This window comes from Adiantum capillus-veneris, chromosome 7 (genome assembly GCF_014529385.1).
Source record: "Adiantum capillus-veneris isolate H3 chromosome 7, ASM1452938v2, whole genome shotgun sequence".
Taxonomy (NCBI): domain Eukaryota; kingdom Viridiplantae; phylum Streptophyta; class Polypodiopsida; order Polypodiales; family Pteridaceae; genus Adiantum; species Adiantum capillus-veneris.
Genome location: NC_140937.1, coordinates 104,083,198 through 104,105,158, shown reverse-complemented (window position 1 = coordinate 104,105,158; position 21,961 = coordinate 104,083,198). Strand labels below are relative to the sequence as shown.

General features: G+C 44.4%; 1 protein-coding gene across 3 annotated transcripts in view; it reads left to right on the top strand.

The window, feature by feature from the left end:
* LOC147454361 (short-chain dehydrogenase TIC 32 B, chloroplastic-like) overlaps positions 1 to 21,302 on the top strand; it is a 56,617-nt gene extending 35,315 nt beyond the window's left edge. Inside the window, exons 8-9 of one of the 3 annotated variants that reach the window (XM_086516353.1) lie at positions 19,704 to 19,852; positions 19,971 to 20,203. In XM_086516353.1, the coding sequence (XP_086372479.1) occupies positions 19,704 to 19,852; position 19,971 (150 nt within the window). In that variant the 3' untranslated portion in view covers positions 19,972 to 20,203. Of the gene's footprint in view, positions 1 to 19,703; positions 20,204 to 21,003 lie in introns of those variants that run through there. The other 2 variants (XM_086516351.1, XM_086516352.1) reach the window with 2 other exon arrangements.
* Positions 21,303 to 21,961: the final 659 nt, after the last annotated feature.

The following is a 21,961-nucleotide window of genomic DNA, read 5'->3' as shown; positions in this document are numbered from 1 at the left end:
CTCTCTATCTGCGCAGTAAGGCGCTTACCTGGTGGCGTGACATGACAGAGAAGCCTATGACGTGGGCTGATTTTTGTGTGAAATTCAAGAGGGATTTCGCTAAAATGGACCCTTTGAAAGCCTATGCCAAATTGCAGAGTCTTTCGATGAAAACTATGTCTTCTGCAAGGTGGATTCTACGTACGCTGTGCACATGTATCTGCTAGGATTGCATGAGGATTACCGTTGGGTCTTAATTAAGGATAAAGCCCCGATTGATGTCGAGGATGCAGTCGCAAAGGCGAGGACGTTCCATTTAATAAATGGAGCGAATTATGAGAAAAAAAGAACTGCAGACCATCAATCCGGTGAGGGTGCTTCAAGGAAGCGACTCCGATTCCAGCATAAGTCCAAATCACTGTCGAGATCTTCTTAGGAGAAGAAGAAAGCCAGAAATGCTTCAGTTGTTGATGCAATGAAGAAGGGGGCTTGCTTCGGATGTGGCCAGATGAGTCACGAAATCAAGGATTGCCCCAAAAAGAAGACAAAGAAACCACAAGGCCGTCCTTCGGTTCAGATTCACGAGATCTCAGGTAACTCTGATGTCATTCAAGTTGAAATCCATCATTTAGCGCACAGTTCATGCACTAACTGAACTTTTAGCACCAAAGTGTTTGATAAGCATGATCTTCTCTGTTTCCCCGAAAAGATCAATGGTCACGATGTGATCGTACTCCTTGGTAATGGAGGCTCACACAATTTTGTGGATGCAAAATTGGTGCAGATAATGAGCCTGCGGACGCGGGACAGTGACCATGAGTATCGGGTGAAGATGGCTCGTGGCGTGGATACGGATGTATAGAATCGGATGGTTCCAGACTCGTCGCTTGAGCTGGCTGATTACAAAGAGAACCTGGATTTCCACATCATGCGCCTGGACAGAGCAGATGTCATTTTAGGAATTCCATGGTTTTATGATAAACAAGACTCATTGTATATAGACTATGTACATCATTCTCTTGTTTTTGTTAAGCAGAACATGCCTCATGTATCTGTGTCGCTTTGTAATCAAAAGTCTGTAAATAATGGTTTTGCAATACCAGTTGTTGCTGCTTTGGAAATGTATAAAGAAATAAAGTCTTCTGATGTTGACTTTTATCAATGTGTATCATCTGCTTGGTTTGATTCATTAGTGCTTAGTACTTCTGTCACTGAATTTCATAAAAATGTTCATGTTCTTCTGTTGAACTTGGGGATTCCGACGAATCCAACCTTATCCGAGGAATCATGACTGATTTCGAGGATGTTTTTCTTGATGATCTACCTCCTGGCTTGCCGCCTTCGAGAGGAGTAGATCATGGCATTGAGTTGGTGGCTGGTAGCCAACCCTTCTCAAAGCAACCCTATCGGTTTAGTAAAACCCAAGAGGACGAGATTCAGCGGCAATTGAAAGATTATCTCGACAGGGGTTTTGTTCGACCAAATAAGTCCACGTGGGGAGTGCCAGTGTTACTTTTTCGAAAAAAGGATAACACTATGCGCGTTTGCGTGGATTACAAGGGGTTGAATAATCTCACTGTCAAGAATAAGTATCCGCTCTCGCACATGGACGATCTGATAGATCGGCTCCATGGAGCGTTGTATTTTACGAAGATAGACTTGCGATCAGGCTATTATCAGATACGAATCAAACTAGAAGATATTCCTAAAACACGCTTCCATACACGTTATCGTCACTATGAGTTCTTGGTCTTGCCTTTCGGCAACTTCGTTGTTGTATTTTTCGATGATATGTTGATCTACAACCGAAGTTTTCCTGAGCACCTAGCGCATATACGCGTTGTTCTCGAAGTACTGAGTGAAGTCCTTTTTAGGCTTTACTGGATTCTTTCGCAAGTTTATCAAGGATTACTCTAAAGTTGTTGCTCCGCTTACGCAACTTTTAAAAGGAGGGGTGAAAGGGCCGAAGACTTCGGGTCCTCATCGTAAAGGTAATCCCCCTGTTGTCTGGAATGAGCGTCTCGACGAAAGCTTTCGGACACTAAAGCACTTGGTGACTACTGCGCCAATATTACACATTGTGGATCCTAGCAAACCGTTTGTGGTTGAAACGGATGCTAGTGATTATGCTATTGGTGCGGCATTATACCAAGATGGACGTCCTGTTGCGTTTGAAAGTAAGAAACTTTCTGACGTTGAGATGCGTTATCCAACGTATGAACAGGAACTTTACGTCGTAGTCCACGCCCTCAGGAAATGGCGGCACTACTTGTATGGCTCTACGTTTGTTGCATGGACAGATCATCACTCCTTGCGCTATATCTGTGATCAGGGTGATCTCAGAGGCCGGAAGGCTAGATGGGTTGAGCTTATGCAAGAGTTTGACTTTGAGATCCGTTATAGAAAAGGATCCAGCAATCGAGTTGCCGATGCGCTCAACAGGATTCCTGAGGTTAATGCCTTGTCTATGGCTGAAATCTCGACGGATTTCTATCTCTCTCTCCGATGGCCATTTTGGCAAGATATTGAACGAGGTGGAAGCGGGGCATGACTCGCATACAGGCTTGGGTGGTCCGGAGACCCAAGTGAGTCGTGCTGGAGAGACGAGACAACGACAATATTCCATTAGAGGTTGACTATTGTTCAGAAATGGTAAAGTTTGTGTGCCGGAAATCGATGAGATTCGACAAAGGATTTTGTGCGAATGTCACGATGTTCCTAGCGTTGGGCACCCAAGCATCCAGAGAACTTTGGCTTTGATCAAGCGATATTTCTATTGGCCAAGGATGCGCTCTTACATAGAGAGCTATGTGAAGAGATGCGCTCAGTGTCAGGTCAATAAGGCAGAGCGCCTTAGAAAAGTTGGCCTGCTACAGCCATTGGAAATCCTAGATTCCAAGTGGCAAAGTATTTCCGTGGACTTTATCGTTGGTTTGCCAAATACTAGTCGGGGCAATGACGCTATTTGGGTTGTGGTCGATAGACTCACAAAAATGGCGAAGTTTATACCAACGAAGTCGACAGTAAAAAGCCATGAGTTGGCGGTTTAATTTGTCGATCAACTTTATAAGCTGTATGGTCTGCCAAAGGATATCGTCAGTGATCGAGATACTAAGTTCACTGGCTGATTTTGGCGAGATGTGTTTACTCATCTTCAGACGAAGTTGAGTATGTCGTCTTCTGACCATCCTGAGTCCGACAGACAAACTAAGAGGATGAATCAGACGTTAGAGGACATGTTGAGAGCCTATGTCTCTCATAGGCAGTCTGATTGGGGAAAGGTATCTTCCACAGTTAGAGTTTGCCTATAATAATAGCAAGCATTCTGCTACTGGATTTAGCCCGTTCATGCTGATGTATGGATTCGAGCCTAAATCCCCGATTGCTATTGGCTTAGAGAAAGTCAAGGAACGCCAAGCTCGTGATTTCATGTATGACATGCAAGAAATCCTCGAATTGGCTAAGGATAGTATAAGAACGGCTCGTGACCGAGTTACTACTTATGCTAATCAAAAGAGGTCTCCAAGGACTCTAGATGCGGGACAATGGGTCTATCTGAAGACTATGCGAACAGGAAAGCATTATAAGCTTTCAGCTAGATATTGTGGTCCGTTCTTGATCACAAAGAAAATTGGCCAAGTTGCCTACAAACTGGCTCTTCCTTCGGATGTCAGTGTACATCCAGTGTTTCATGTCAGCCGCCTTAAAGTGAAATTGGGCGAAGCCTACGCTGTTGTGCTTATCGAGGAAAATGTATGGCAAGATATGCAAACTCAGTATATTCCTCGAGAACCAGAAGCAGTTCTAGATCATTGTACCCGTCATTCGCGTCAAAAGGCTTATGACAAGTACTTAATTAAATGGAAGGGTCAATCTGAAAGGTTTGCTACTTGGGAACTTGTTAGAGCTTTGAAGGATCAGTATCCCCACTTCATTGATGAGGACATTAATGGTTCTTAAGGGGGGAAGTATGTTATGTCTCGCTCACAGGAGAGGGGATCTAGCCCAGATGCCGTCGGGATGGGCATCCAGTGTCCGGGCGGACGTACACTGGCCGGCCATTATTATAACAGGGAGGCCAAGGCCTCATTTACAATTATCGACCCCCACTAGCAGAGTGCCAGTGGTTAGCCCGCGAGGCTAGGAGTGCGCGGGGTCACCTCGAGGAGGTGAGGCCGGGTGGTATGGGATGCTCATTGCTCAGTCTTACAGGTGCACGCCTACGTCCTCAGACGCTGGCCCCAGCACGAGGGAGCTGCCGGATGGTCGCTATGGTCGGGCGGTTCGTCCGACGCGTATCTGTAGGCGGTCTGTGTAGCCAGGAGATCCATTCTCCGTGTACATTTCATTGGGGTAGGTTTTTTGAACTTTTGGGGGGGTTTTATCTGCATCCTCTCCTATATAAAGAAGGGCTTTAAACCTTCTCTCTCTCTCAAGCTCTCTACCTCACCCTCTCCCTCAAGGCTCTCTCCTTCTCCGTCTCCCTCTACCTCTCCCTTTCCCTCAAGGCTACCGTTCCGGCCTCCATTTCCGTTCCGCCACCCCGAGGGGCCCTCGTTCCCAGAAATGTCCCGGAGCCCCCGTTCCCGTTCCGTGTAACTATGGTAGATACTCCTCAGATTGTGAATCTTTACCTTGAAGCATTTGGATTAGCATAGTCTATTCTAGATGGAACCCCGAACTCAGCTTGGGCGGAATTTGGTGCAGCGGGTATGCACAAGAGGGGAGTTGCTCCACTCCTTTGTCAACACATTGCCTTGATTTTTGATATTAAAGTCACTGATGTCTCTTTGTGTTTCAGGGATACTGTGAGCTGATAGTATTCTGCTGTATGACTTTATGAACTTGAATTCCCGATAATTAGATACTGATTTGTTTGACTTGTTTAAGTGTAGGAATTGATAGATGAAATGAATTCAACATTTTGGTCTGAATGATCTCGATAGACATGGTTGCAATAGGGATTAGTCAATCGGGCATCTATGAGGTCTTGAGTGGATCTAGATGTGATTGCTAATTGCGTTGCCAATAATCATGGTTTGAGATCCAAATGAATTTTGTGATTGTGATTTGTCATGTGATGTCCTGTGATGTCAAGTGATATCCTGTGATGTCGTGTGATGTGACTGTCGATTGGTACATGTGCTAGATGTGTGTTCCTAGTGCATTAATACTAACAGTTAGTGTCTCCTAAGACAGTTTATGGCTTCAGTCTGTTTTGCGTGCGTAATCGAGGGTGATTACAATGCTTTCAAGAGGGGGGTATGTCACAAACTGGTGATGTGGCTACCTGGTACACACACACACCGCCCTGTTGAATGTTGACGTGGCAGCCGTACAGCCTCCCGGAAATCCCGTTGCAGAATTCGTTGGCAGTCAGTGCACGGACGTTGTACGGATTTCCGCTTTTTACGGCGCGTTTCACAGAGGCAACAGCGGCAGATTTTGGACTTGCTTTATTTTACGCAAGTTGAGAGAGAGAGAGAGAGAGAGAGAGAGAGAGAGAGAGAGAGAGAGAGAGAGAGAGAGAGAGAGAGAGAGAGAGCTTTTGAAGCTTTGATTTTATTTTTGAAAGCTTTGGATTTTACAGCTTTTGGGACTCTGTTTTTGGCATCCCTTGTAAACCTTTATATGTGTGGCTTAGCCTCTCACTTCTCAGAGCATCTGGATGCAGAGTCTGAGAGTGAGACCCAACCACTCCGTGTACTTTGTGCAACAGATTAATTAAAAAACAAATACCGAAAGGGGCGCCAGTATTTGGGGCCAACATCTCTAGGCACGAAACTCCCGGGCCGTGTCGTGAACTGTGAACTGTTTGAAGTGAATTCCTGTCGTGTCGCGGTAGAATCTTGACTTGGAATGTCCACGTCTGTTTTACAGAAAACCCAAAAACGCAGATGAAGGCCAAAAATGCATATGGATCTGAAGGGGTTTTCCGCGACAAAGATGTCCAAAAATGGTAGTGCTGGCAGCCATCAGGTGATCGCCAATGGAGGAAGCAAAAATGCAGGTGAAAATTGGGGATTTCCGTGATAGAAACTACTCCGGATGCCGTCGCTTGCCTGGCTTTTACTGATCGCTGGATGATGTAAAAACGCTGGCTGTTTCTTCTTGGGAGGAGTACCTGATGCGAAGATGGTGCGTCCTCAAACTTTGACGACTGATACCATGTGAATTGGGCTCTGATACTATGTGAGAGTGCGCGCGTGCGGAAGCTTGAGAGAGAGAGAGAGAGAGAGAGAGAGAGAGAGAGAGAGAGAGAGAGAGAGAGAGAGAGAGAGAGAGAGAGAGAGAGAGAGAGAGAGAGAGAGAGAGCACAAACGCAAGATATGGTGAATAGGGGGCTGATCCCCATGACTACCATGAGTAGAAGACCCTCAATACAATCAATATGTGTGATCTCTGTGAGATGAGAGATGTGGAAGTGGGTACCCCCTGGCCCTAGGGGAGGTAGGGCAAGGCCTGATAAAAATCCCCACGACCCAACAGAAAAATGGTATATGGAAATATATGTGGGCGCTCGGATGAAAGTGGGCGGCCGGCCCCAAACTCGGGCCGGACCAGGAGCAACCTAGGCTATGGGAGGCCAGCCCGAAGACATACTAGTCGTACTACAAATATGCCCTAGACCTATGTGAAGTAGTAGAGGTGTAAGTCTAACACTGATCTCCCGCATCTCGTGGGTAAACTCTCCAGGAGAGTCCAAAGCACTGAAGTCCCACTCCAGCAAGGCTTGATAAAAATCCCCACGACCCAACAGAAAAATGATATCTGGAAATATATGTGGGCGCTCGGACAAAAGTGGGCGGCCGGCCCCAAACTCGGGCTGGACCAAGAGCAACCTAGGCTATGCGAGGCCAGCCCGAAGACATACTAGTCGTACTACAAATATGCCCTAGACCTATGTGAAGCAGCAGAGGTGTAAGTCTAACACTGATCTCACGCATCTTGTGGGTAAACTCTCCAAGAGAGTCCAAAGCATTGAAGTCCCACTCTAGTCTGTAGATCCAATCAATGAACCTCTCTAAGAAGAGATCCAAGATCCTCTCCCTAAGTCCATGAAGATGCTCATGAGTAAGCAAGTGATTTGATGTGTAAAGGCCAAGTGATAAGTGTCTGTCCACCCAAGATGGTGGTGTCTTCTCTGGGAATGTCAAAATCCCATATGGCATGAGCATGGCCATATCTCATGGTGAACTCCTCTGATGAGTGAGGTGTGTCCATAGCAAATCACAAGTCACCACCCCCTCTGGAGTGCGCAACCGCCGAACAATGGCTGGAATGAATGGATCTCCCAAGGATCATACACTCATAGATGATCAAGCTGATGTCGACGATACCGTGTACTATAGAAGTCATTGAGAGACCGCACGGACCACCATTCGATGGTGTCTTGGCAGGAGGTAACTTCATCCTCCATAAAAACACAAGCCATGCGGCTGCTGTCCACCCAAAAACGCAACTGTGAGGTGATGAAAACGCTGCTGTCCAGCGATTTTCAGAGTGCTCGTACGCTCTCAGCATGGGTTCGGAGCGGTGCAGAGGGTGTAGGGAGGGCGGGGAATCAATCTAACAACCTTTGATAGGCTGAAAACAGAGAATAACAGCAGTGGTACATAGCTGAAATCTGAAGATCTGAAGAGGATTCTCGCCGGCAAGGCACCGGGCAAAGATTTGTGGGTGCTGCCCCCCCTTGGCTGAAAACGCTGATGCTCCCAGCCTGAAAACGCTGATGCTGATTGCCAAAAACGCAAGCCAACCAAAAGCGCTAGGGTCGGTTGGCCAAAAACGCTGATGGTAGGGGGCAATTCTGGCGATGAAAACCCCTCTTGTTGCTAGCGCTAGGTGTGGGGAGGGCAGGTCTACAGTTCTCTAGCAAAATCGCAAGGTGAGGATTGACGTGGCAGATTGTACGAATTTCCGCGTTTCACGTTGGCTATTGATGTGGCATGGCTGTACGTATTTCCGTAATTGCGTTGCTTGCTTTTTGGGGCAAATTTTAGACCAGATGCTTTTCAAGACTATTTGCTTTTAAGTTTGAAGCTTTTGGGGCTCTGCTTTTGGCATCCCTTGTAAACTTTATAAAAGCCGATGGGGCCTTACTCTGCAGAGCATATGGACACAGAGTCTGAGAGTAGAGGTCCCTCGGGAGTTGTACTTTGCAATGATTAATGTTAAAGAAATACCGAAAGGGGTGCCAGACTTTGGGGCCAATACCTCTAGGCACGGAACTCCGTCGGGCCGTGTCAACTCTCTCTATTAAAGTTCAATGATTATGAAGTTTTTGTTCGTGTGTTGCAATTGATTTCTCCCTTGGAGTGTCCAAGCCTGTTACAGGTAGGCTCAAGGAGTCCTAACGCTTTTGGTCTTTAGTGGTTGACACGTCAGCAGTTTGTGACATCCCCCTTCTTGAAAGAAGTGTAATCGTCCGCGATTATATTTGCAAAACAACTCAAGTTAGATAAAAAATATATGAGAGTCATTCGAAGGGTCATTCAGTTTTCTCATTCCATATCAGAGCTCTTGATATTCTGGCGTAGCAAAATTAGCCACCACACCTAGCCCGTGTTGATCTTTGAAGGGGTATCTCGATGCACTAAAGTTAGATACGAAGGCAATCTCACCCAATTAGGAATATATTCGATGGTTGACACGTCACGATGCAACACAGATGCTTACAGATGCATGCTACATGACATAAAAGCAAACAACTCCGATGAACACTCCTCCTAGACACATGGTCTTGGGCATGAAGGTATTCAATGACTACTTCGTCACTTCCCTCGCAAATAACCTAAAAAGGTCCCGACCGTGAGATAGAGGACCGAAACAACCAAACGCTCCCCAGATCGCAGCTTGCGTCGCTTCGAGGCCTAGACCTCCATCTGCGTCGTTCAAAGGTTTCCAACTTACAACTTATGCACAAAATGCCAGGACAACTGCTCCCATTATAGGACTTTTGAGTCAAGTCGGGAATTTCAGGGCAAAATGTGCAAATGAGCACATACAGGAGTTTTCAGGCGATAGCTCACTGCTCTGTGAACCATTTGACGAAACAACTGAACTGACACGATTCTCTAGCCAAGACCTATATGCACGTCATGTCAGATGCCCGCCATAGTGTAATAACATTTGTCAAAACGCTTGTATAAACTATTTATGCCTGAAGGTTCCAAAGCTCGAAAACCTAATCTAATGGACTCATCTAAACATGCAGGTCTTGCGAACACTGTCACAAAGTTGCCAATGGCCCGGTACTAATCCTCTTAGAATTCTAGGCACTCCTATCTAGAGATAGATGCAAAATTGGTTAATGAAGCATGTCCACGTGGCACACAAAGCCACGTGGACGTGAAAGTGTGGAATGATACTCTCTCGGGATGTGTTCCAGATAGATGATCAGTTGTAGTTTCACTCTCAGATGAAGTTTCTTGAGATATAGGTTGTAGTTCATCGTGATTTATATGGTGGTTGGTGCAGTTCTTTGGTTCTTCGTCATCGAACAGTTGATTTCTTGGTAGCCTCAGTTGTCCGCATTCTTGAACTTCGCGTAGCAGCTTGGAGATTCTTGCATGTGGCATACTCACTCCAGCATCATGGTCCATCTTTCTTTCCAGGAGTTTGAGGGGGGGTATTAGAGTTATGGCATCCCTCTCAATTCGTCCAGTCGGTCCTAATTCCTCCCAAGAACAGGTGTTAGGGAGTGCACGCTATTTTGTGGTTGTGTTGACCAAAGTGAGATTGTTTTCTGATGTCGGGATGTGTATAGCCATGTTTAGCATAGGGTTTTGGCTTGGTTCCATGGCCATTAGGCTCCTGTAGGCTTGAGAGTATTTTTCCGAGCCTTGTTGCTATTTTTCCCGTAACCCTAGAGAAGGTTTCTGGTACTTCTTTCCCTATTTTCCCCATTTACGAGGCTAGTGGACAGTTGTCCGACCAAGACTCTTGTGGGTATATAGGAGAGGGCAGGTAGATAGGCCTAGCATTTTTGCTACAAATCAACCCACACTCAGTCCTAGCGTTTTTCATCTCCAACAGTAGGGCATCACATCATGCAAGCGATGGACATCAAGGACATCTTCCTTGCGTTTTTCTCCTCAAAGCAGCCTACAAATGAACGATCACATGTAGAGGCAGAGCATCTTTGATGCATGTTGGAAATAGGGTTTTAGGGAAACACACAACTTGGAGAAGATGAAGAAGCTCAAGGCACACAACGGAGAGTACATTACTTAGTGCACAATGGCAAGATAAGTTAACCTTAGAATGATGGACATATATACAATGCACGGGGAAAAACCTCCTAATGAGGGAAAAAATGCCCCGACAGTTCTAAGTGTGTTCACACACATCTCTCTCTCTCTCTCTCACACACACACACACACACATATACATATATATATATATATATATATATATATATATATATATATATATATATATATATATATATATATATATATATATATATATATATGGTAAAAAATCAGTGATGCGGTGAACAAGAGCTAACACATAGATCTGGATGTGATTGCTAAATACATTACGATGATCATGATTCTCATCAAAGATCTTGACAGAGATAGTGATGTGAATGTTCAGTGATTGTCTTCTTCGTGCAAGTACTCGATACATGTTGTCTAGTGCATCAATACTTAAGAGTCAGTGTCTACTGAACTAGTTTGTGTCTTATGCTGGTTTTGTAGGCGTAATCGAGGGCGATTACAGTTATTTTAAGAGGGGGGCATGTCACAAAGTGATGATGTGGCATTACCTAAGGACAGACTCCGGACAAAGGGGGGTCAAAGCCCTACTGAAAGATGCAGAAGAAGTGTTACCAACTTGCAGAACCTAGCCGAGAGGCTCAAAATTAAAGACCAAAGACTTTATAAGTTGTTCCAACTGGTGGGACCCTCTTCGACAGGGCCGAAGGGGACACAAGATAAAAATAAAGCTAGGACCCCAAATCGCGTAAAGATGTTGACGTGGCACTGTCATACGGATGTTCCACGATTTGCGTTGGCTGTTGATGTGGCACATGTAATGGATTTCTGCAATTTGCGTTGGCTGTCCTAGTGCCAGCTTTTGGGATCCAAATGCTTTTAGACTAGAAGCTTTTCATGTACACTGCTTTTCGAAGGCCCAAGGCCTATATATAAAGTGTCAGGGTCTCAGTTTCAGGCAGATAAGCTTCGGAGCACTACTAAGACGAGGACTTCGGACGTTGTACTTTGTGAAGCATATAAAGAAATATCGAAATGGGCGCCAAGACCCAATCTCTATAAGAGCGGAACTATGCCGTGTTGTGTCGTCACTCTCAGTTTTGTTTAGTTCCTTTAGTTTGCTCTTATGTGTTGTGATAGATTCTTGACTTGGAGTGTCCAAGTCTGTTACAAAAGACCTCAAAGGTCGTCACCTAAGGATCATGCTTGCTAAAAAAGTCGACAGGGTCCAAAAGGGCCTAGCTACTCAAGCAAACTCCCTGAAAGTCTGTCACTCCTCTAAGATCAAACTTGAGGTACAGTCCAATACAAGATGCCACACTCCATATCGAAAAAGCGGATATACTCTCACTGTTGTAACTTGCTTCCTTAAAATCTTCACCAAAACTATCCTTTCCACTTATGCTAAAGGGGATATACCCGCCACTGAATTGTGCAATCAATATCCAATACACAACATGACACCAATACTTAAGGGAAGAGTAAAGGAATTGTTGAAAGCAACTGCAAGACGCCCATGAAAAAAGTTGAGGACTAGTAGTCCACACTCCAACAAAACCTCCTCGAACTATTGTCGTTGTCGGCTCACCACATGCTCCACCTCTAAACCTCATCCATTGAAGTCGGATGATCATACGAGTAGTTGTCCTAGAGATATAAGGTGGCAGCAGAAGATGCAATGAAGACAAGAACTAGCCTACGATCCGGTGGAAACCTCGACTTCAATCTAGAGCACCTGCAATCCCAGGTACATGAACAAGGCACCTGTGGAGACAGGTAGAGTGAGATGGGACATATGACAATGAGAGAGAGAGAGAGAGAGAGAGAGAGAGAGAGAGAGAGAGAGAGGCTCTCCATGCTAATAACAAGCTACTCATACAAGTGTGGCATACATCTGACATGCCCCAATGGATAGACCCAAGGTACACACAACTGCAACTTCTACTGACATTGCCAATTGTTCCTGCATAGGAGACCACCGAGCAAGCATGAGGACAGCAAGTCTAGAGCAAAGGAAGACATGCCCTGAGGATCATCAGATCTTGGACAGTTTCTCCGGGTGCATGGAGCCCTGACTGCAAAAGATGTAGAAGGGGCTGCCCCTCCTGCTGCGCGTCTCTCCAATCTGCCACTCATGGTTGGCTGCCCAAAAACGCTCGTATGGGAGGCAGTCCAAACACACTAGGCTGCCGCCCCTCATGCCAACCGGTGCCCTTTTGGCACCCAAGGAGGGCCAATGAGACCGAAGCAGTACATACAGTTGAAAAATTATTATTCAGTAAATCTCTCTCAGGGTATCTATCATCCCTGAGAGAGAGAGAGAGAGAGAGAGAGAGAGAGAGAGAGAGAGAGAGAGGTATTGGAAGACGCCCTGACGGCTAGCGTCCTGAGCATCACTGTCACATACATTGACTACAAGGGATTGTATCATAGCTGGAACACAAGTAGTGCGTTACTTTTCGATAGCGGTGTATCATTTCTGTGACGCTTGTACGAGTTTCGGCATTCGCAAAAGAAGTGCCTTATCGTAAATCAGCAAATGCATTTTTAAATCCTAAATTTGAAAGAATCTTCTAGGATGGTAGATCAGGTAGAGGAAGGAAAGCAAAATGGAAATGGTAGGGAGCCACCGAGGTGGAGCGGCATGAGGGCGAAATCGGTGGACACTTGGGGTAGCTGGCAGGCAAGGACGTGTGAGCTTTGTAGGATGGTGTGACAACTTGTGTGCGAATGGCAAGTGCATCACGGCGTCAGCGTCGAGCGCAAGGTGTATGACGTGGCTGGACGAGGGGGTTCGTGCTAGGGCAGCGCAAGCTGTTCGTGGTAGAGTGGTTTAGAGGAAAAATACCTATGATGGCTCACATGAGTGTGAGTTCATATCTGACCTCTCACACACGGTAGTTTTGCTCCAAATAGTGAGCAAGGAAGCGACTCGAGGGAATCTAATAGGAGTACAAGTAGGAGTAGTAGGTGAGGTTGTTTCTGAAAACTCCTAAGTAGATAGAATCTCTCTCTCTCTCTCTCTCTCTCTCTCTCTCTCTCTCTCTCTCAGCCAACTCCTTCGACCCTCTTTCTATTAGTGGCAACCCACACCCCTGTGTGTGTGTGTGTGTACGCGCGTGCGCAATTAAGTTGTATCTCTTCTCATGTGCTTGTTAGTCGGGGGTCGGAGAAAGGTGGATTTTTTCTTTTCATTTCTTCTTTTTTTTTGGGGGGGGGGAGGGGAGGGGCTCTCTCTCACTCTCTCATCCATTTCCCTTATGACGCTAGATACCATACAAAAACTTGGGTCTTTTAAGGTGTTGAAATGTTCTCTCCTATCTCTAGGCAAAAAGCTTCACTTACCCTTTTGCAAGCCTTTTGTGAATTCTTGCCCATAGAGATTCTCTCTCTCTCTCTCTCTCTCTCTCTCTCTCTCTCTCTCTCTCTCTCTCTCTCTCTCTCTTTCTCTCTCACTCACACACACACACACACACACACACATTAAGAGGTCTTGCATACAAGACCCACAAGAAAGATCTATGAGGTCTCTTCCTCTTATCTCACTCTACAATAGATTAAAAGGTGGTCAGATCTTTAAGGTGTCTTGAGATTGCCAAATTAGGTTAAACTAGGAGCGAGCTATTTACCCCTAGTTTATCCCTCTTAATTTTTCCCTACATGAGCCTAGTATAGAGGTTACATTTGTATTCTTTCATTTACTTACCTTTAGATTTTACCTTACTTCCCTTTAGATGCTGTTCTAAAGAAATCTCTTCAATCAACGATTGTGTCAAGAGTAGAAAGACTAGGAGATAGTCAACTATTGGATTAATCTTGTAGAAGTTTTTTGGCCTGTCGAAGGAAGGACTGAGTGGTCGCGCGAATTTTTTTTGGTCGGTGCATAGTGATGATGAGTTTTGAATGCGGCATCGACACCACCTTTAAGGTGTGTGGTGTTACTTCTTTTGGCCGAGACTCGAGAAGGGTGTGAATGACTTTGTTCGCAATTGTTTAGTATGCCAGAAGGTCAAGTTTGACAGGCATAAGGCACAAGGATTACTACAGCCTTTACCCATTCCCACCCGCCCCTCAGAAAGTATTGCAATGGATTTCATCTTTGATCTCCCGAAGACACGGAGTGGGCATGATGGCCTTTCGACGATCATCAACAGATTTATTAAGCAGACTCACTGCTCTGTAATAAAGAAGACAAATAAGCCCAATCCTTTGGCAAAACTGTTCGAATACATGGCATGTCTGAGTCCATTGTTTCGGACAAAGATCCCCAATCTACTAGTTGTTTTGGACAGCAGAGAACATTGGTACGTGGTTGCAGTTCTCGTCCTCGTTCCACCTGTAGACAGATGGGCAATTAATTCAATGGTTTTGAATTTGTTGAAGTCTTCTTCTTTGGATCAGAAGACTACATGGGAAAAGTATTTGCCCTTGGTGGAGTTTGCCTACAACGACACACGGGAAAGACGCCATTTGAAGTGTTTGAGGTGCTAAGAAGCCCCTAAATATCTAAGCACCTAAGACAACATTCTTTGAAGACGATTTTTGAAACAAAGTCTAGAAGACATAGAAGGCCATCTAGTCGTTTAAAGTACCAAATCAACAAGAAAACCAAGGAGTTCAAGGAAGGGAGTCAAGCCAGGACACCTGTAACAAACTGTTGACGTGTCGACCTACTGAAGAACGGAGCTACCGGCCGAGGGGCCTAAACCCTAAGAAGAACAAGTAACAAAAGAAGTGTCACAAAGTGATGACGTGGTTGCCCGAGAGCAGAAACCCTAACCCTAATTTTTGCCAGAAACCCTAATTGTTGAAACCCTAATTTTGGAAACCCTAACCCTAAAACTAGAAAACCCTAATTTTGGAAACCCTAACCCTAAAACCTGCAAACCCTAATTCTAGAAACCCTAAGAAGAACAAGTAAGAGAAGAAGAAGTCCTACCAACTTATGGAGACCCCGTCCGATGGAGCCCTAAGTGACATGAAGGCATTAAAAATAAAGCAGAACACGCTCAGAAGACTTTGCACATCAAAATATGATGATGTGGCACTTGTACGGACGTTTCGGAATTCACGGCGGATTTTTAGGGAAGTCCCGAAATTTTAGGAAAGTGATTTTTTGGGGTCAGCTTTTCATATTTGATGCTTTTAGGCTTGGGCCTTTAAATATGAGCCTTGGGGGCCCTCTCTGGCACTCTTCAGGGCGCAGATTGTTGAGAAGGTGCTCCCTGGCTGTTGTACTTTGCGAATCAACAGAAATATAAAGAAATACCGAAAGGGACGCCAAGGTTTGGGGCCAATACTCTCTGGGTGGAATTCCGCCACTCCGTGTCGCGTGTCGTCTCTCTCTCTCTCTCTCTCTCTCAGTTCAGTTGTTATTGAACAATTATTATTGAAGTGCTAAAAGCCTGTTCTTTTCTATTGGCACGTGGTGCCCGCCTTGTGACAGTGGTATCAGAGCATCAGGTGTGTGCTTTTCTGAAAGCATACCGGTCCTACAAAAGAGCAGACAGAGCTATTGTAATTTTACTGGACTTATTAGCCACTCCCACCCATACTTCATCGCGCATCGGGCGCGCTCTCGTCTGCACCGCTCATGTCTTACAGGGCATAAGCCATTAAGATCACTTGCAAAGAAGGATCCGATATTTGTTTCGGGTCACTGTTTTTCTCAAAAGCAGTGCCATGCAGATGTTGTTGTCTATAGCTACCAAGCCGCACACTCCAAGTACTTGGCAAGCTTTCCAGAAAAAAAGAAAAATTGCCCGAAGTTATACGGTTTCTGACATCTTCCTTTGGAGTGCAACTTTTGGCAGAGTGGGGTATCTTGAAATGCTTGCCATGGAAACCCTAGCAGATTATAACTTCAAATTTCTCGACATCTCTCAGTAGATGTCTCTTCACGAGTAGATGACCTTGGAGGTCCAGTACGATTGCTATCTTGGGACTATCATCGCCGCCAAAGAAACACTGTTTCAGGATGGAAAGTCAGTCGACTTTTCGAGCTCGACTGATGTCGAGATTGCTTTTTAACTTTGAGTTCTGTTTGATCTTGTTTGGAATTTGTTTAAAATGGATGGTATCTGTTTTGAACCTGTTTTGGTGCCGATTTGATTTGTTTGACTCTGGTTTGATACTGGTTTCGATGATTGGTGGTTTTACTCCGGGTGGAGAAGTGAGAAATACTGCTTTGGTATTGTTGAACCTCAGAATGACACAGGCCGATACCTCGGGAGCGTTTCGTTGTATGTTTGAAAACCTTCGAACGACGCAGGCCGATGCTTGGGGAGCATTTGGTTGTATGCTTGTAAATTAATTGTTGTTGTGACTCCCGGCCCGGACCTGGATGGTTATGCGGGAGGAGTATTAAGAAGTCTGAGTAGTGGTTACTCTCAGCACCTCCAAATGACGCAGGCTGCGGTTTGGGGGGCGTTTGGTTGTAAAAGGCCTCTATATCTCCCGGCCCAGACCTTTTTAGGTTATGCGAGAGGAGTGATGAGGGAGTCGTTGAATATCTCCCGGCCCGGACCTTGTTAGGTTATGCGGGAGGAGTGTTCATCGGCAGCTTTATGTTTCTATGTCTTGTAACATGCATATGTAAGCATTTGTGTTGTATTGTGATGTGCCAACCACTGAATATTCCTAATTGGATGAGATTGCCTGGGTATGTAATTTTAGTGCATCAAGACACCCGTGGAAGATCAGTACGGTCTGGGTGTGATGGCTAATTTTACTACGCCGGGATATCAAGAGTTTCGATATGGATGAAAGGAGAAGCTAACTCCTTGATCAAAAGAGCAAACTGATTGTCCCTCGGAATGTCCCTCGGTAATTTTTGAGCTAACTTGAGTTGCTTTGCCGATATGCTGTAATCGAGGACGATTACTCTCTTTCAAGAAGGGGAGATGTAACAAACTGCTGACGTGTCGACCTACCGAAGAACGGAGCTACTTGCCGAGGGGCCTAAACCCTAAGAAAAACAAGTATCAGAAGAAGTGTCACAAAGTGATGACGTGGGTGTCCGAGAGCAGAAACCCTAACCATAATTTCTGCCAAAACCCTTAACTGTTGAAACCCTAATTTTGAAAACCCTAACCCTAAAACTTGCAAACCCTAATTTTGGAAACCCTAACCCTAAAAATACAAACCCTAATTCTAGAAACCCTAAGAAGAACAAGTAAGAGAAGAAGAAATCCTACCAACTTATGGGGACCTCGTCCGATGGGGCCCTAAGTGACATAAAGGCATTAAAAATAAAGCAGAACACGCTCAAAAGACTTTGCACATCAAAATATGATAATGTGGCACCTGTACGGACGTTCCGGAATTCACGGCGGATTTTTAGGGAAATCATTTTTGGAAAGTGATTTTTTGGGGTCAGCTTTCATATTTGATGCTTGTAGGCTTTGGGCCTTTAAATATGAGCCTTGGGAGCCCTCTCTGGCACTCTTCAGCGCGCAGATTGCAGAGGAGGTGCTCCCTGGCTGTTGTACTTTGCGAATCAGCAGAAATATAAAGAAATACCGAACAGGGCGACAAGGTTTGGGGCCAATACTCTCTGGGGTGGAATTCCGCCACTCCGTGTCACGTGTCGTCTCTCTCTCTCTCTCTCTCAGTTCAATTGTTATTGAACAGTTGTTATTGAAGTGCTAAAAGTCTGTTCAGTCTGTTCTTTTCAATTGGCACGTGGTGCGCGCCTTGTGACAACACCCATCAAGCCCATGAGTTAACAATAGTTTGATGTCGCCTTCTCTGGAGTGTGGTTCTTAGAACATTCCAGGGAGTGAAAGGCGGCATCTTACCTGAAAAGAATGATGAATATGCAAGAAATGTCATCATGCCTTGGCATCACTTGAAAATGATTGAGAAAGATACATTGGATGACTACTGCCCAGAGGTTTTGGGATACTTGTCGAAGATTCTTTTGAAAGACCAGATTGAGTGGTTTTGCTATGATTTGCTAAAGAGATTCAATACTATGCTTTCAACCAGAAGTCTGACTCCATTCAGAGACTTATCGGACATGACTAAGCAAAGATTTGGAATGCATGCCGGCTCATTGACTTATGCGACAGGCAGGATAGTATCCACCTCAAAAAGGCAAGAGTTTTCTAGTGAAGAGAATGAATCAACGGAACCAGGATAGCTCATCATAGGATTCTGGCGAATCAAAGAGTTTCGACGAACTAAGAAAACCAGATGCAAGTTTATCAAAGGATTCCAGCTGAATTAGATAATAGTGCGTCTTAGGGTTTCGATGGTTGACTCTGACGTGCCAATGGACAGAGGAAGCGACAGACGCTACCCACATGTCCCAATGCACAAGGAAAGAAAGGAAAAAGGGAATCAGTTGGTAGATCTAAACATTCTCCAAACCCAAGATAAGATTTTTGAAGCCAACCAGTACACGAGGGACTTGGACACTGCCTTTGCCAAGGTCCAGGAGGCTTTAGAGAAATCTCAAGAAAGACACAAGAAGGGAGCAGATCGACATCGTCGTGATTTGAAATTAAAGGTGGACGATTGGGTGCTCTTACGTTTTGAGAGGGCACGCCTTAGAAAATGAAAAGGAAAGGAGCGGCTTTTTCCAAAGCTTGGAATGAGGTATTATGACCCTTTCCGGATAAAAGAAAACAATGATGTCTCCTTTAGACTGAAGCTGCCCAATACTTGGAAAATTCACAATGTTTTTCATGTGAGTCTATTGAAGCCTTTTAAAAGGGATGTGCCCCATGATGGCAGGGAGCCAGATGAGCAACCCGAAGTGGAGGAAAGCAAGGAGATACTCGTTCCAGAACAAATATTGGCACACAATGACAAAAAGATTAAAGGTAAATTGATTAGGCAGTTCTTGATTAAGTTCAAGAACTATTCTGTATTGGATGCAAAGTGGATGGAGGAGGACCTAGTAGATAATCCTCAGATTTTGGAACTTTACCTTGAAGTTTGGTTTAGCATAGTCTACTCCGATAAAACCCCGATTTCAGCATGGGTGAATCTAGTGCAGCGGGTTTGCACAAGAGGGGAATCACTCTGCTCCTTTGTCAACGGATTACCCCCGATTTGGAATAGAGTCACTGATGTCCCCCTCTGGGTTTCAGGGATATTGATGGGCTGACAATATTCTGCTAGATGACTTTATGAACTGGAATTCTCGAAAATGAAAATGATTGATCTGTACTTGACTTGTTTGAGTGCAGGAAATGAAAGATTAAATGACTACAGCATTTCGGTCTCATAAATCTCTATAGACATGATTGCAATAAGGATTAGTTAATCGGGTATCTGTGAGGTCCGGAATAGATCTAGATGCGATTACGTAATACATTGCCGATTGATCATGGTGTGAGATTTGGAATGAATTTGTATGTAATTTGTCAAGTGATGTACTATGATGTCAAGTGATGTCCTGTGATGTACGTTGATGTGATTGTCGTCTTGTACAAGTGCTAGATGTGTCATGTCTAGTGTATCGATACTAACAGTCAGTGTCTACTAAAACAGTTTATGGCCTCTGTCTGTTTTGCAAGCATAATTGAGGGTGATTACAATTCTTTCAAGAGGGGGGTATGTCACAAACTCGTGACGTTGTTGGTTCCCGGACACATTTACACTGCTTGCAGCCTCGAAAAACGCGTCGACAGGTTGACATGGTAGATTTTTGAAAAATGCGCTAGGTTGTTGACGTGGCAGATTTCCGCAATTCGCGTTGATATATTGACATGGTAGCTGTATTGCATTTCCGTAATTTGTGCTGATTGATTTTGGTAGATATTGGGGACCTGTTGCGTTTGGAACTTTGGCTTTTAAGTTTAAAGCTTTTGGAGATCAATTGCTTTTGAGTTTGAAAGCTTTTGGGGCTCTGCTTTTGGGCATCCCTTGTAAGAATAAATACGCCCAAGGGCCTCACTTCTCAGGGGATCTGGGTGCAGAGTGTCTGAGAGTGAGCACCCGCGGGCTCATTGTACTTTGCTCAAAGATTAATATAAAAATAAATTCCGAAAGGGGCGCCAGTCTTTAGGGCCATAACTTCTTGGAATAGAATACGTCGAGCCGTGTGGACTCTATTGTGAATAGTGAATAAGTTTGAAGTGAATCTTTGCTGTGTCGCGGTAGAATCTTGACTTGGGGTGTCCAATTTTGTTACAGCTTTCGGTGGGTGTGCATGTGTCAGTTGGCATTGAGGGCATGCCATGCGATCGGACAAGGGGGGAGGGGTTGGGGGAGGAAAGCTAGACACACCCTTTTTTTATGAAAGGCCTATAGGTGTCACCAAGTAGACAACGAGCTTGTGATGGTGGGATGGTTAGTGTAGTCGACCTAAAATGCCTCACGACATGCACGGGAGCTTGATTTGTGGCTTTGCGTGCTGGTTTTACTCCTCGTTGTAGATGAGCAAGAGAGGCATGTGGTGGCATTTGTAAAGATTCCACATGATAGATATGGGAAATCGAACAAGTATCGTTACTTTATATTGACTTGATACGAATTGATTGCTTACACTAGTATCTATAGAATAAGCATGGTTTGAGGAATCACATTTTCCCTTTTCTCAATTTTGAACAATCATGAGATCAAAGTGGTTATCTATAAGTGGATTCTGGTTCTAGTTTTATGAAGTCATAATAAGGTTCATTTTAGAATCTTATGAATTAAGTTAGTTTGGAATTAACCCTTTATCATACTGTTTTTCTTCTCTTTTTGTTACGAGTTCTTATGTGTGTGTTTGTGTGCGCGCGCGAGAGAGAGAGAGAGAGAGAGAGAGAGAGAGAGAGAGAGAGAGAGTAATTTTGTTTCAATTCAGGGCGCAGCAACTCAATGTATGTTGGCTTTGCATCCCTTTGTTAAAGGGATTAGTGGCAAATATTTTTCCAACTGCAATGAATCATGGCCAAGTGGTTATGCAATTGATGCAAATTTAGCAAAGTCTTTATTCGAGTTTAGTGAGAAGCTTGTAAAAACAAGTGACCCTTTTTTCTAGTAAGAAAGTTTTATTTTTCGTGGCCATGGAGGGCGCGGCGGCGCACAGTCAAATGTACATAGTAGCTTTTGTCTAATCCTAGTAATGAAAAGGGCAGTCTTACACTCGGAGAAGTGCTTAAATGATTTTTTCTGGAAATTTTCTAAAAAGAGTATGGAAATGAATTGTTAAATTACCTAGCAGCTCATATTGTTACAAGGCAGACAAAGCTAGAGAGTGACCTTGGGGTATTATTATCTTTCTTTTTGTCAATAAATCTTGGAGGTTGACATTTTTGGCCTGGCTAAAAGAAAGGGTAAAGGCCTTAGAGTTCACTTTTGAATTCCTCTCTTTTTGCCAATGAAAACCTACACAAAAATTTAGAGTTTTCTTTTTTGAGTATTATAAGAAAACCCTAGATGTTATCATTCCAGAGAAGAGTTAAGCTTGCTATCCTTTGATTCTTGATAGATTTTCACATCTCAAATCAATTTTCCCACTATACATAGTCTAAAATGCAATATTCATGTAGCAATCTAGATTTATATTCGTTTTTATCTTGTTCATTTTGAGAAGCCTCATTTTCATGCAAATAATGAAAGTCGAGGAAAGGATACCTCTCATTCTTCATGGTTGCAAGAGTATTGCCAAGTTAAATGCATACAAAAGATCTCCATTTTCCTTTGCATTCTTCTTCATTTATAAATGAGCTTGTGTTGGGTTTACAAATGGATGTTCCTTTGCCCCGAGGTGGGTGTCCAATGTCCAGCCATCCATTGATTGACCTATTGACCCTTATTCC